Source organism: Lepidothrix coronata, unplaced genomic scaffold (assembly GCF_001604755.1).
Source record: "Lepidothrix coronata isolate B3197 unplaced genomic scaffold, Lepidothrix_coronata-1.0 Scaffold254, whole genome shotgun sequence".
Classification (NCBI taxonomy): Eukaryota; Metazoa; Chordata; class Aves; order Passeriformes; family Pipridae; genus Lepidothrix; species Lepidothrix coronata.
The window spans coordinates 331,863-346,558 of NW_016690434.1; the positions used below are offsets into that span (position 1 = coordinate 331,863).

Sequence of the window (14,696 nt, forward strand, 5' to 3'; positions counted from 1 at the left end):
GTCGATCTTAGAGGTCGTTTCCAACCCAAATGATTCTGTGATTCTAACATCAGGATATGCAGCTGCAGGAGCATTCCTGAGCTACTCCTGCACTCCATGTCAGAGGTGGTTAAAGCTCAGCCAAAGCCCCGGCTGATCTTGCACAGCATCAGCAACAGCCCAGCTTTGAGCAGAATCCTGGGCTCGAGACCCCCAAGATCCCTTCCACCGAGACTTCTGGGACTCCAAGGCTTCCCAAGGAAATGTCTGTCCTTGCAGGGCATCACCAACACCATTCACAAATGGAGCACTTACACCCTGGGGAAAGACTCTGAAGCTTCTTTTGCATCAGCAGTTATTCCGTGTAGATAAAACAACAACGAGCAAGTTCTCAGGTAATAATTTATCAGTGAGAGAACACGGTGATTCACACAAAACATGGTGAAATATGATGATAAAATGTAGTCTGTAACTAGTTCAAAAGCTCCAAGAGCTCCAAGATCATCTATCATTCTCTCCATTCATCTCTCTGCCAATGCCTGAAGCTGATTTGTCGCTCTGAAAACCTGAACCAACGCAGGCTTAAAAAACTAGTACCAAACACTTCCTAAGATCCAGACTGAAAACTGGCTAACACAGAGCCAGAGAGAAGTGATGCCACCCTCCATGGTGAAATGCTTTCCATGCTTGCCATGGTGAAAATAACATCACTCAGTGCAGGAGCCCAAGCAGAGAGGTGCTGCAGTGTCTCTAACCTCACTGTCCTGTTTCCCCAAGCACACAAGGTAGGAGGGTGCAATCCCAAGTGCCAGAGCTCCCAGGGAACAGGCAATACTCAGACCTCTCGTGCAGGACAGAAGCACAGTGGAGGAGCACAGGGCTGCTCCAAAGCCCTGCTGCCCTGCCCAGGCTGAACCTGCAGTTCTGTCCCTGCCTTACCACCCCCACAGCTCTGAGACCCCACAGGCCAAGCCAAGAGCAAACAAACTTGGTCACACGGTCACAGCTCTCTCGTGACAGCAAAGACAGCAGTGACGCCTGCACAGCACAATGTGCAACGGGGGGTTTCCAGCCAATTACACTGCAAACTTCAGGCTAATTATTTTGCCTGTTATCTCAGTGGTTCCCTTCTACATCCCTGCTTTCCAAGTGCCATCGGCTCCTCCTTGGCTGTGCCTCAGCTGATCTCCCACTGATGTCTGCACGTGCCCTTTGCCAAGGGGACTCTGATGGCCATGCTGATGGCTCCTTATGCCTGTTTTCCCCTTGCCAAGCCTTTTGTGTTCCTTCTCTGCCCTCCCTGTGCTCACAGCCACCCCAGTTTACCAGCACCTGCCCATATTGTTACCATGCCGTTTCCCCCTCTCCTTGGCTACCCACTGGCTTTATCAAAATAAAGCCAGAGCAAAATTCAAACAGATGGTAGCTGCTCCAGTCATCCCATTCTTTTCTATCCGTTTAATCTACACTCTCTATTGCCATAAGTTACACAATCAGACTTTTCTCTCAGCTCAGCTTTGCCTCCACTATCATCAGCCATGGAGTTCAAGCCTCATGACACCATCACACAAAACTCTTCAACTGGGCTCTGAGCAGAGACACTTTGGGATAATTTAACTGGCAAGGGATGAAAAAGAAAACTTTTTTCACATCAATGAGATGAGGTACAAGGTGCCTTAGAGCTGCACAGGTTGGTGAGCTATAACCCTGAGTGTGTGACACTGCCAAAGCTGCACACAAATGAGCAGGTAGTACTGAGAGGTGATCAGCTGATGACACGACAAGTTTAGCTCTGACTCATCTGGAGAGAGGTTATCATTTTAGTGGCAGATCAGCCCTGCATGTTACACAGTCAGCACAGCTTGATTTAACAGAAGGACATCGACCAGGGACCTCAGCTCTAGCACGCTGTGCTGCCCAGTGTAAGCAGCACAGACCAGCCTGCCACGGCTCCAGAAACCACCAGCCTCTCCTCCAGCATTCCAGCAGAACGGCTTCAGGAGTGAGGAGGGCGGGATGGGGCAGCACAACACAGGCAGCAAAGGCAGCTGCCCTTTGGGGGGCATTTTTCAGTACTCACTGTGCATCAGATGTCAGAGCTGGACTCAGGTCTGGACCAGAACTGCGGAGAAGCGCAGACAGTCTAGACAGAGATTTGCTAGAAGGAGCGAAGCCATCAAATAACAAAGATCTCAATTACAATGTGATAAGCATAGAATAGCCTTCATGTCTCTGAAATAATCACATCAGCAGGATAAAAGGGGCCTTGACGCACACTAGCAGCTATGAGAAACTGGTGCACGTAAATTTATGCAATCCACCAAACTGACACTGAACTGAGCGAAGAAATGTGGATTGAAACGCTCAGAGAGACAGGAAAGACCTCAGATAACTCCACTGAGAGCACAGCAGCAAGCTAAGCAAAACCTGGACTGTTCAGAAGTATTACATGGAAAAAATAAAGAACACCCACCACCTTCTTGTGCTCCTTCAGAAATAATGCCCAGAGCAGTTGCAGCAGGAATCTGTTGTGACAGCACCTGACAGTGCTGCATCTCAGGCAAACAGGAGACAAGAGACCTCCTGCATCATCAGGACCTACGTCCTCCTACAGCAGCAATCCTGCTCTTGTCACCAGGCAGAGAAGGGAACACCTCCAGCATATCCCCAGTTAACAGTTCAGTCATTAAAGACTGTTGACACCTACGTTATTTAAGCCTAATAGTAACAATACCCTGACAAAAATTAGTTTTCTGAAATATCTTTGTAAAGAGAGGGGAGCTGGAAAAATTTAATTTTAAAATTCTCACTCTCAAGAAAGGGAAATGGGACATCAGCAATGGATCGAAAAGTCAAAGACCCCACAGTCTTGGAGTAATTTAGTCATGAAGTTTGGACAGGAGGAGAGAGGAAAAGCAAGAAGAAGTTGAAAGAAAAAGGCAATCAAAGCATGAGAGAGTTCATACCACTCACCAGAACATTCACAGGCAGAAAAAAGAATCTAGACTCCAAGAAGAACCCCTCAGTCTAAACCAAAAATCTCTCACACAGCAAGAAACCTGGGATAAGGAACATGTTCAAGTACCTCTGCATTTTGTCAGTGCAAAACTTACCCTTTTACAGCAACGAATGCCGTGTTCAAAGCCATTCTCCAGCTCTCTCCAATCGGTAGAGAGGGAGACCAAATCCTTACCTCTTTTTGGGGTATCTTGGACTAGATGGCAAAGTCCTGAAACTGGGCAAAGATGAACCACGCTCTCAACTCAAATATTTCCTGTGCTAACTACAGCGAGGAGAGATGGTTCTGGAACACCCAGCAAGAGCCTCATGTCTGTTTGCTCGCGCTGTCACGCTCTCCCAAAGAACAGCACAATACAAAGCAGAGCTGTAGGGAAAGACTTCCTTTACTGCCCCATTTGGGGTGCCAGTGTTTTTCTGTAAGTGCCAAGGCAGCAAGGGCAAAGAGAACCCATTTCTAAGGGTTGATGTGCACCCTTGGAAGTGTGCTGGGGAAGCATGGGTCAGACACCCCCTGGCCCTGAGGGGAACGTGCAGGAGCCCAAGGCGCAGCAGCCCCGGCACTGTCAGCGGAGGGGCAGCACCAAGGTCACGGCTCAAGGACAACTGCGTCATCCCTGCCTTCAGCACTCCCAGGAGCTGCACACAGGGCAATAAATGCACTCACAGGGAGGAAACAGTCTGACAGGGAGATCTCACAGCCCAGCACTTCAGATGAGATCAGAGCAGCAGCTCCAAGCACAGCCACTGCCTGGGTGTGTGCACGGAATCGGCGCAGGTCACTGCAACTCCCTCGGGAGAGCACTATAGAGACTATAGAGACTATAGAGAGCCAAGCCAGCAGCACTGGGGATGTTCCCCACAACGCTGGCACAGAGCAACACTGTCGTTAGTTTGTAAGAAGTTGTTTAAAAGACCTAGCACACAACAAACTGTGTGGAGCTTAATTAATTCTCCTGGGACAGGAGACTCCCCTGAGTTGCTCTGCAGAGGTTTTAATTTAAGAATCTAGGGAGCCCGCACCTTCTGCTCAGATCTCATTATTGATGCCAGCAAACAACCCATGCCCCTTGCTCAGTGAGAGTGAAGTGTGCACACAGACTCCATCCATTCATAATAAATATACATCAGTGGCCCTTGGACTTGCAGCGAAATTCAGGAGATGATTTTTCTCTCCAAAGAAAAAGTTGTGAGAAATATGAACGGGGCAGAGCTCAGGAGATACAGAGAAACAATCCCAGGGTATCTCTTTCTGCAGCACAGGAGCAGGATTCTACAGCTGCCTATACCCACAGGGCACCTAATCATTGCAGCAGTGCTACCATACAGGTGACCCAAGTCCCCAGCCCTCGTGGGATGGACAGAACAGTGTCTGTAGCCTTATCCAGTGTCCTGCAGAGTCCTTGCTGTAGTTAAGGACACATGGGATACATGGAGGAGGATCCAGGGCAGAGCAGAGGGGCTGTGTGTGATGTGCTCTGGGAAGCCTGGAGGAAACCTTTCAGCAGGTGGGTCATCACCACAGTGAACGTTCTAAGGGTGGCAGAGCCCACAGGAGGCAGGGGCTGAGCTGTGCATGGAGGGGCAGGATGGAGGCACGTGGACAGCACCTTCTCCATGCAAAGAGGCACTGCAGGGAGCCCCTCAGCAAGTTCTCTGCCCTCCTCTAAGGCTTTTTGGATTAGGCATTTCTAGCACAGGGCACCAACAGGGAGACACATAAAAACATCTGTCCTGTGCCATGGTCTACGTGACCAGACACTCCTCAAGGACTTTATGTTCCCCAGCCCAAGTCCAGCTAACTTTCTTAGTCAAGCCACCTCAATTCACACCAGCAAGAGACTCCTCAGAACTCCCACATAACTGTACCTGCAGCTTGTCAGTAGTTATAGCAGGTATGTAGCAAACCAGAACCCCAGAGGCACCTCCCAGTCTCCACACAATTGATACTACCCGAGTAGCATCTGCCCACCTTGGTGTAGGCTAACAAGTCATTATGTTCAAAACACATTAGTCGCTCCCAAACACCCACACAACCACTTGAAATCTTACCAATTACCGAATATGTTGTTTGTGTGACTGTCTAAATCCCAATCCCAGAACCCCATCACAGCAGTTATGGTGCTTCACATGTCATTTCTGCACATCCACCTGGCTGACATCACCAAAAAGAATCCCACTTCCAAATCTCTGGATGCCACTGAAAGCACCCACGTTTCCATTACTGGTTTATGGGCAGAGTGCACCAAAACACGGGGAAAAGTTGCAGGCTCTGCCCGGGGAGCTTTCTCTAAGAGACACTCCAGACTTTGAAGGATGGATTTCTTTACAACTCAAACAGATGGCAATATACAGACAGCTCTGAATCTTCTTCCCTTCAAGCCATCAGACTTCTCTTTCCTCCCGGCACAGCAGAGATGCCATAATGCTGAGTTACACGGAGAGGTGACTGAGATCTCTCAGCAACACGGATCGTGTCCTACACATGACTCCAGGTTATTCTAATGCAATTTCTGTCTGACACAAGGAAGGTGTTACATAATGCAGCCGAAAAGTTTATTTCTCCCCATTTTTTTCCCAGCAGCAAGGAGCTGGTCTAGATGTAGCAGCGACAGCGACAGACCTACCCCTTGGCACAGCTGTGCTGTAGGAGCAGCTAAAAAGCTGCGCCAATGCCCCCAAATAGTCGCCGGATGATTTCTGTGATACTCGCACTGCAGCGTGGGAGAAGGGTCCTCTCCACCTACCTGGGCACTGTAGCAAACCTCATCCCTGACAGCTTGTTAAACCCCAATAAATTCAAGCAGCAAATATATTTTCTAGGATGTTTGATACTGAAAAACAGTGGGACTAGTCGGCGAGCGAAACGCTACACAGGACAAGCAATATAAAAGCAGAACAGGCACAATACAGAACCCAAATCCTTTAACTGGTCCATGCAGTGGCTTGGGACGCTGCCGGAGAGGGCAGACGAGGTGGGTGCAGATTTTCACACGACAGTTTTCCCATTCAAAGTGAAAAGGAAGCTGCTGACTTTGCCCTCGGACACGCAGACGGCATTTCAGCCGAGGAGAACCCACCGAGCGAAGTGACCACGCTCCCGATTCCCGGAGATCAGAAAGACACATCCCTAACAAACCCACGCTCCCTGCCAACCCAGCAAATAAAACCTGCGGGCGCTGCCGCCGGGCCGGTGGCGGGGACACCTCTGAGAGAAGTCACCTCTCCCGAGGCTGAGGGAGCGCGGGTGCAGCGGGAGCGGAGTCACCGCCGGAGCGCGGCGGGTTCTGGGGGGCTCGGGGCAGCCAGCGAGGGGGACCCACCGGCAGGGCTGCCATTCCCCAACCCCGCGATGGCCCTGGGGGACAAAACCCCGGTCGTGCCCGCAGCCGGTGCCTTGGCTCGCCCTGAGGCTCTCGAGTCCCCCCAGCCCCGCAGAGCCCCCGGGGCGGCCGGGGGCGCGCGGGGTCCCGGCACCGCGGGGACCCCCCCGAGGGCACCCACCTCACTTTGGCCGCCACGGACGACATGGCCTCGTTCCTCAGCGTCTTCCTTTTGGACACGGCTGTGCCCATATTCGCGCGGGGGGGAGCGGGAGCGGCCGGGGGAGCGCTCATCGCCGGGCCCCGCGGCTGCCCATGCCGGGGCGCGCCCCTCGCCGCCGCCGCGCCGCCTCAGCGCCCCGCCATGCCGCCCCCCGCCCCGCCGGCCCCGCCGGCCCTGCGCTCCGCCGCGGCCGCTGCCGCCCCATTGACTGCGGCAGGAGGCAGGGGAGGAGGCACGGAGGGAGGGAAGGAGGAGAGGAGGGACGAGCCCGCCCCACCGCCCAGGAAGCGCCGCTATATTTGGCCGGCGGCGCCTCCTCCGTGCCCTGACATCATGGGGAGGGGGCGTCGGCCCCGCCTGAGGGAGAGACCCCCGGCCCGGAGGCCCCCGCGGTGCGCGGCTGTGCCCCGCGCTCCTCGGTGCGAGCCCGCAGATGGGGGACGGACGCTGAGGGGGGACATCAGGGGGCTGCACCTTCCTCATGAGGGGCAGCTCCGATCTCTGCGCCCTGTGAGCAGGGACAGGACCCAGGGAACGGCTGGGTCAGGTTGGATCTCAGGAAAAGGTTCTTCCCCCAGAGGGTGGTTGGCACTGACCAGGCTCCACAGGGCAGTGGGCACAGCACCAAGGCTGCCAGAGCTCCAGGACGGTTTGGACAAGGCTCTGAGGGACAGGGTGGGATTGTTGGGGTGTCCTGTGAGTTGGACTGGATGATCCTTGTGGGTCCCTTCCAGCTCGGGATACTCTCTGATTCCACGATTCTACCTGAGGTGAACATCCAGCCATCAGCCGGCAGACACGGCTGCGAGGGGAGGCCTGGGAGATGCTCCCTCCAAGCTCCTGTCAGGAAACAGATGTGCAACCTGCAAAAAAAAATCAGTCGTTTTGACATAAAACTGCAGCCTGCCTTTGACAGATCGGGTGGAAGGTTTTACACATGGTTTACTTTCCACAGCTGGGCGCTGTGTGGGTGGCAGGGCAGGGGTGGGTGCAGGGGCGTCGCATTGCTCACGAAGGTTGGGCCGTTGGGTTTTGGGCATGACAGCTCTGAAGGACTGACACAAACACCCATTCTCCACCACTGGAGAATGAGTGTTGTCCCCTGAGCATGTCACCACTCACCACCACCATCCCAGAGCAGGCTCACGGGCAGCACAGCAGTTCCCAGAGGTGACTGGAGGCAGCAGAGCCGTGAGGCAGAGCTGGGCATCAAGATACCTCCTTGTCCCCAGTGTCACCTGACAGAAGAAACACCTGCTTTGAGGTCATGGAATGTTTGAAAACAAACCCAACACAAGGAGCTGATCAACTGCTCAGTCAGCCAAGCCTCAGAGGGTTTTCAGTTCAGACCATCACAGAACTGCCTGGGTTGGAAGGAACTTTCAAAGATCATTTAGTCCACGTTCCACCAGACCAGGTTCCTCCAAGCCCCATCCAACCTGGCCTTGAGCAATTCCAGGGATGGGGCAACCACAACTTCTCTGGGCAACATGTGCCAGGGTCTCACCACCTTCATCTTACAAAAAAAGTTCCTATTGCACAATCTAAATCTCTTTCTTTTCCCCTTGTCCTGTCACTACAGGCTCTGGTTAAAAGTCTCCCACCATCTTTCTTGTAAGCCCCTTCATATATTGAAAGGCTGCAAGAAGGTCTCCCCAGAGCCATCTCTTCTCTGCCTGAACAATCCCAACGCCTTCACCCTTTCTTTACAGCAGAGGGGTTCCAGCCCTCAGATCAATTCCATGGGTGTAGGTTTTGATCCCTAGGAAGGTTCAGAAAAGTATTTTTCCTTGGGAAAGTATTTTATAAATCTGCTTTCAGGGCACCTGAGTGAGTAGGGCCAGCAAATTCTTAAATATTATTCATACAATATGTTCAGCAAAAGCACTTGGACAGTCCTCCTGACTCTGCAAGGTGCATGAATCCCAGGAATTCAGAGCCAGCTCATTCAAGAATATTTGACAGAGGAGTAGAAGTTTTATAGATAATTAAAGTTCCTACAGGCTTTGTGAAAAGAGGCAGCTGAAGGAGGGAGTGAGGGACACACCTCATCTTATGCTACCTGAGGAAAAGTTGTATCATAAGCTCATGTTTCACTGTCCTGGAGAGACCAAAAGGCTGGGAAAAGCTTCAATCCTCTTTCTCCATAGACTCCAAAGTCAAATTTGCAAGAAAACATAAGAAGATTTGGACAAATTAAGTCTAACTATTTAGTCTATTAATCTACACATTGACAAATAAAGTAAATTGTATAGAGAGCAGAAAAAGAATGGATCAGGTACCCAACTCCCCGTGCGCGTGTGGACACAAGGAGCAGGTTATAAACACATCATCAGGCGGAATTTTATCACAGACCGAGGAATTCACTCTGAAAAACAAAATTCTGGATCTGTGTCTTTGCTGAGACCCAAGGAGGGAGCAGAAAAAGTGCCCTATGTGCAAAATAAAGACATCTCCCTGGTTTTCAGCTTAGAGCAGCTGCCCAAAGGAGAGGATGAACACAGCTCTGCTGTCACCCAGCACTGAACTGAGTGGTGGGACTTCTTTAAACATTGTCATCTCCATCCATCATGGTGAACAGACTTTTGGGCAGGTGCACCTCGTTTCTGTGTGTTGGAGTCAAGGGTGGTAGAGCTGATGCACGTTCATCTGATCTGATGCCCAGCCTTGCTTCATGTCATAGAAGCACAGAGACAGAGATCTGGGGGTGAACACACGGTCAAAAGATGGGGGAAAAGATGTTTAACTAGAAGGTGGGAAATGTTCTTTATTTCTATGTTTAAATAATTTACCAGTTGAGGCAAATGCTATTCCTTAAAAATACATACACCCCCTCCAAACTAACAGAGAGATCTGCTCTATCTCTGACACAATCCCCACCAGATCTACCTGGAAACACCCCAAAGTTGCTCACAGTGACATTTTCCAGGTACAAAACAAAACCCAGCATTGGATCCCTTCCCACAGAGAATGACTCCCATTAAACTTCTCCTCATGACTATCCCCCGCCCCAGTTTTTGTCGCACAGTCATGTCAACAAAGAGTTCCTACAACAGAAAACGAGAGAAAATCCATCTGTTTTGAGGGAACAACTTAAAGAAAAGCTGTGGAGAACTTGAGCCGTGCAAGCAGTTACAGTCTCCACAAAGCTGTGCCCAGCACTGCCAGTTCCCAAAACTGAAAAGCAGGGATGCCTCCATCTTCATCCTGTTTTCAAACTGCTCTCTGCCACACTTGTGCCTCTTGGAGCCTCTCTCCAACCTTCCCTTGCCCATTCCCCACCAAAGTCTCCCTCTTTGAGGCTGGGGAGGGTCCAGCCCAGAGCAGGGCTCATTTCAAAGGCACATTGGCTGCTCAGGGCTCAGCCTGATGGGTTTTGAAGACCTCCAAGGATGGAGATGCCACCAATGCTCTGGTCTATGTCCCAAGGCTGCCCCACTCTCACAGGGAAAGATTCCCATACATCTGATGGGAATTTCCTATGTTGGTCTGTGTGCCCCCTGCTCCATCACTCCATGAGCATTGGCCCATCTCCCTGCAGCTTCCACTCTTGCTCTCTGCTCCTTCCCTGCCTTCATTTAGAGTTTCCTCCCTGCCTTTTGTGGTGTTTGGGGGTCTTGTTTACCCCAGTGTGGCACAGAGGAGGCAGCAGGGCCCCAGCTCATTACAGCTGGAGAGATGCCTTTGCTTCGTGCTAGGAAAAAAGTCAGGCGAGCCAGGCAGACAGTTCCCATCACTTCTCCATGGCAACAGGCCTTCCAGACATATGCACATAGGCAGGGAACATCACAGTCCCTCCACTTGTGGGGCTCTGCCTGCTGAGCTCATGTCATCCCGGGGGGGCTCACCCCAAAATAGCTCCCAGAATAATCACAGCTGCTCCAAGGAATGTTCCCTCCTTCCGCCGCTGAAGGTGCAATGCCCTGAGGGCCAAGCCAGGCAAAATCCATCCCAGCCAGTGCTTGGTGTTGTCCATATGAATGTATCACGCTTGAAAATCTGGTGTCAAACCAAATAGCACATCCCTGTCTAGTGGGAAACCTAGAGCTTTAGACCTGGTTAAGACTGGGTCTTAGATCAGGTTGTGATTCTCAGACTTTAGGGAACCAGTCTTTTTATGTTTAGAAGAGTCATTTTTGTCTAAACCGGCAAAAAATGCGTATCCTGACAATTTAAATGCAAAAAAAGGAGAAATAAGGCAAGCCAAAACCAGTCACAGCAGCAACCTGCAAAAGGGAGAGGCAAACAATAATAAATACTTCTTTGAACACGTCAAGCTGGAGAGGCTGGAGAGTCAGAAGCTGGCCATGGTGCAAGAGAAGCATTCGTAGGAGATAAGGTCAGAACAGAAAAACAATGAATATTTTGTATCTGTAGTCAGTGAGGAAAAGCTTGGAGACGTTCCTGTGCCAAAAGTTATCTTTATATGGATGTGGCATTGGACCTGGCACATGGTCAAGTGTCAGCAGAAGAAGTTGAGGAATAAATAGCCAAACTAAAGAGTGCAAATTCACCAGGCTGAGATGCTTCACCCAAGTGCTCAGTGAGAACTCAGAGGTGAAACAGTTTAATTACTTAATTGTAGCATGTAATCACTGTGTGTAACAGCCTCGGTGTCTGAGAGCTTCAAGGTGACAAATGGAAAGGGTTTGAGGTTAAGACAGGCCCTGAAATCTGAGGTCCCTCCTGGGCAAACTGAAATTGTAATAAAGAATCCCATCAGTGCAGAGTTGGATACATCTGAAATACTGGGAAGAAAAAAAGGTTGGTTTTCCTGGAATAAAGGAATGCTTCATAAATCCATTACAGCCCTGAGAGGGGTTGATAAGCATGTGGTATTGTCTGCCTGGATTTCAAAAGGGTCTGTCACGCGAGTTTCTTGCAGGAATGCAGCTAAACCAGGGGATAAACAGAAAAGGCTGGAAATAGATAAATACCCGGTGAAAGGATTCTCAAAGAGCAGCTCTCAACAGGCAGCTCCTGAGTGGAGGGAGGACTGGAATGGAGCCCACAGGGACCTGAGGGGGGTCTGCTCACTTCAGCATATTCAGAAATAATCTTGAAAAAGAATTGAAAACGGGCTGACGAAGCTTGCTGCTGATGTTAAGGCATTCAGGGTCACAAATACATGAGGTACCGTGAAGAGTTATACAAGGACCTCATGAGAGTGAATTACTAAGTAATAAAATGGCTCAGGACATCCAGAGGAAATAAATGCAAAGATAGACACACAGGAGAAAAACAATCCTAACTCCACAAGCACTGGGCTCTGCACTGATCCTTATCCTCAGAAATGGCCTCTTTTTCTTCCAGGTTCAGCTGAATATCATCCCCCCATCCCAGCTGCAGTTGTGCCTCATGCTGGTCCCTGGCTTTGGTGGGAATACAAACCTGGGAGAAGGGAAGGGACTCAGTGTGGTGAGCATAGAACCAGGATAAAGCAGGGTGTTTAATGGGCCAGGTGAGATGGCTGCAGTTCCTGTGGTCCAGATTGAGACCAGGGTTGTTTGTGGTCCCTGCAGAGAACACAGGGAGTTACTCAGTTCCTGGGAAGGGCAGAATACCAGGGGTAGCAGTGCCGAGGGAGGGGTGAGACCCCCTCCTCAGGGACATTTCCCAGGGCTGAGCATCACCACAGCTCAAGCCAAGGTGCCTCCCCAGGCACATGATGTGCTGAGACAGCAGAAGTGGTAGGGAAGGGCCTGGCTCAGACAGGGATGTTTTTAGCCCCCTGCCCTCTGCTCCTGTTTCTCTGCACAAAACAAGTGGCCCAAGTGTTTAGAGGCACCAGACTGCAAAGAGAAGACAAACTAATGTGCCCATGGTCCATAAAGATGTTGTCCTAGTTGAGCTCATCTGACAAGCCCCAGCAGCCCCGAGAGATGGTGATAAAACCATGGCACTGGGAGATCTGGAGCAGCTGTTGTTTGTCTGCACAACACTGGAAAGAGTTTGAGGACAATGGTTATGGCCAACTGCACTGGTGAGCTCAAGGTCTCCTGAGTACCAGAAGGTCACTCAAGTATCACCTTCCTGCTCGGCCAGTTTGGTCACTTCAAGAGGTTGCTGTTCAATTTATCGATTAGAAACTTCACCCTAATGAAGCACTGTAAGAAAATAACTTTCCCAACACTGGCATAATTAAAATTAGGCTATACATCACTGAAGCAATATCAATAGCTAACAAGTTGGACTTAGCCAAGAATTATGGTTTTGCTTTGAGCAAATTCATTTGAACAGAGCTGTTCTTACACAGCCAAGCGTTTGACATCAGAAAAGAGGAGCTTGCTCAGTCGCAGTCCCAAAGGTAGTCCCAGTCACTGGGTGAACAGTTCTGAACCAGCTGGGATATGGAGCACTCGGACCCAATGCTGGCCAGCTCACCCTCAGCTATTTTTAGGGAAAGACCTAATCAGTGATTGCCAGGGCCGGGTTCAGCCTCTCAGCCTTGCCTTCTGCTACGTGACATGTCCCAGCCACGTGTGCTAATGAGGGCAGCACTGGGGGGAAGGGAATTGAGACCCCTGAGACCCTGATCACAGGGTTACCCGTGCTCAAAGATTAAACCCTCTCCTCCATCCTTCTAAGTCACTACATTTTCCCAAAGCTTCTGATTTTGCCAGCATTATGAGGAGGTTGAATACTAGTTTACGTTATCTGTCTGCTCCTGCACAAGACAGCAGGGTCCTGGCAGGGCAAGCCAGGGCAGCCCTGCTCCAAGTAGGGGATTTGGAAGGGAGGCTCTGTGCTTAGCTGTGGGTGGAGGACATGGAAAACCAGAGCATTGTATCCCAAATTTTGGAAAAAACACTGAAAAAGGCTTTGGAGCCTTACTTCCCACACAGAGTCATAGTCTGGGGGGATCTGAGGGCTGGTACACTCTCCTGGGATGGGAGCAGGAGCCCACACTGCCACTGCTCAGGGCAGAGCCCAGCACCAGCTGGCTCAGGGGGCACAACACGCTCCTGCTCCCTGCTCTGGGCTGGGCACGAGGGGCTTTCCTGGGCACAGACACCAGGCTGTGTGTCCCCCAAATCCCAGACACAGAGAGGTGTTTTCCTGGGCCCAGACACCAGGCTGTGTGTCCCCCAAATCCCACACACAGAGAGTTGTTTTCCTGGGCCCAGACACCAGGCTGTGTGTCCCCCAAATCCCAGACACAGAGAGGTGTTTTCTCAGCCCCCACTGACCTCTCAAACTGGCTCAGCAGTGACTCAGAGCAGGAGCTCTTCCAAGCTGGGTCAGTGGCAGCAGCCTGGCTTCCCACTGGCTTGGCCTGGGTCTATCTGGCTCTTCAAGCACAACCTGAGCAGACTTTGCTGTTCCTGCCACTCTGAGAGGTGGGAAGGTGGTGAGGCTGCAGGGTTTATTTTACCACCTTCTTGCTGAGAGCAGTGCAGGAGCCTCAGCAGCTTTCTCAGAGCAGACATTAAAGATGGGAAGGATGGGCTTCAGCTTCACCCCATCGTGCCACAGCCCCTTTCCTGCTCCCTGCACTGCAGCACCAGCACTGGCACGGCACGACCCCAGTGGGAGGCATCATACTACTTAAAGAAAATTATGTTGCTGGCCTTTTCATTATGTTGCCCAGCAAATGTTCCCATGAAATATAGGCCTAATTATCTACCCACATTCAGATTACTCTAAGATGCAATTTTCTTCTACTCTGTGGAGTTTGCTTTCCTTCTGTGCATCTCATGATTGAAATACACTCAATTAGCTATTACTCTGCTGGCTGAAATCTTGAGCTGCCTTCCCAGCACGGCTGCTCTATCCAGGTCTCTCTGGCACTAGAACAGCCAGGTGACACACCTCACCACAGAGGTGTCTCACCTCTCAGCCATGCCTGTTATTTATTAGATCTGGATTGCAAATGGAAGCCTAGTCAGGACTGGGGGCTTGTATTGTGACATATCAAGATCACAGGATCAATTAGGTTGGAAAAGGCCTCTAAGGTCATCAAGTCCAGCCATTCCCCCAGCACTGCCAAGGCTAACCCATGTCCCCAGGTGCCACACAGCTTTCAAATCCCTCCAGGGATGGTGATTCCACCCCTTTCTTGGGCAGACTATTGAACAAAGAAAGGAAACGGCCTCAGCACAGACAGTTGCTGTGGTCAGTGTCCATCCCTTGGGTGGGATCACTTCAAAAGC

General features: G+C 51.0%; 1 protein-coding gene across 6 annotated transcripts in view; it reads right to left on the reverse strand.

Moving 5' to 3' along the window:
- Positions 1-6,753, reverse strand: part of NSMF (NMDA receptor synaptonuclear signaling and neuronal migration factor) — a 47,390-nt gene extending 40,637 nt beyond the window's left edge. For all 6 annotated transcript variants that reach the window (XM_017835307.1, XM_017835304.1, XM_017835305.1 and 3 more), the window contains exon 1: positions 6,502-6,753. In XM_017835307.1, the coding sequence (XP_017690796.1) occupies positions 6,502-6,614 (113 nt within the window). In that variant the 5' untranslated portion in view covers positions 6,615-6,753. The remainder of the gene's footprint in view (positions 1-6,501) is intronic.
- Between the last annotated feature and the right edge of the window lie 7,943 nt (positions 6,754-14,696).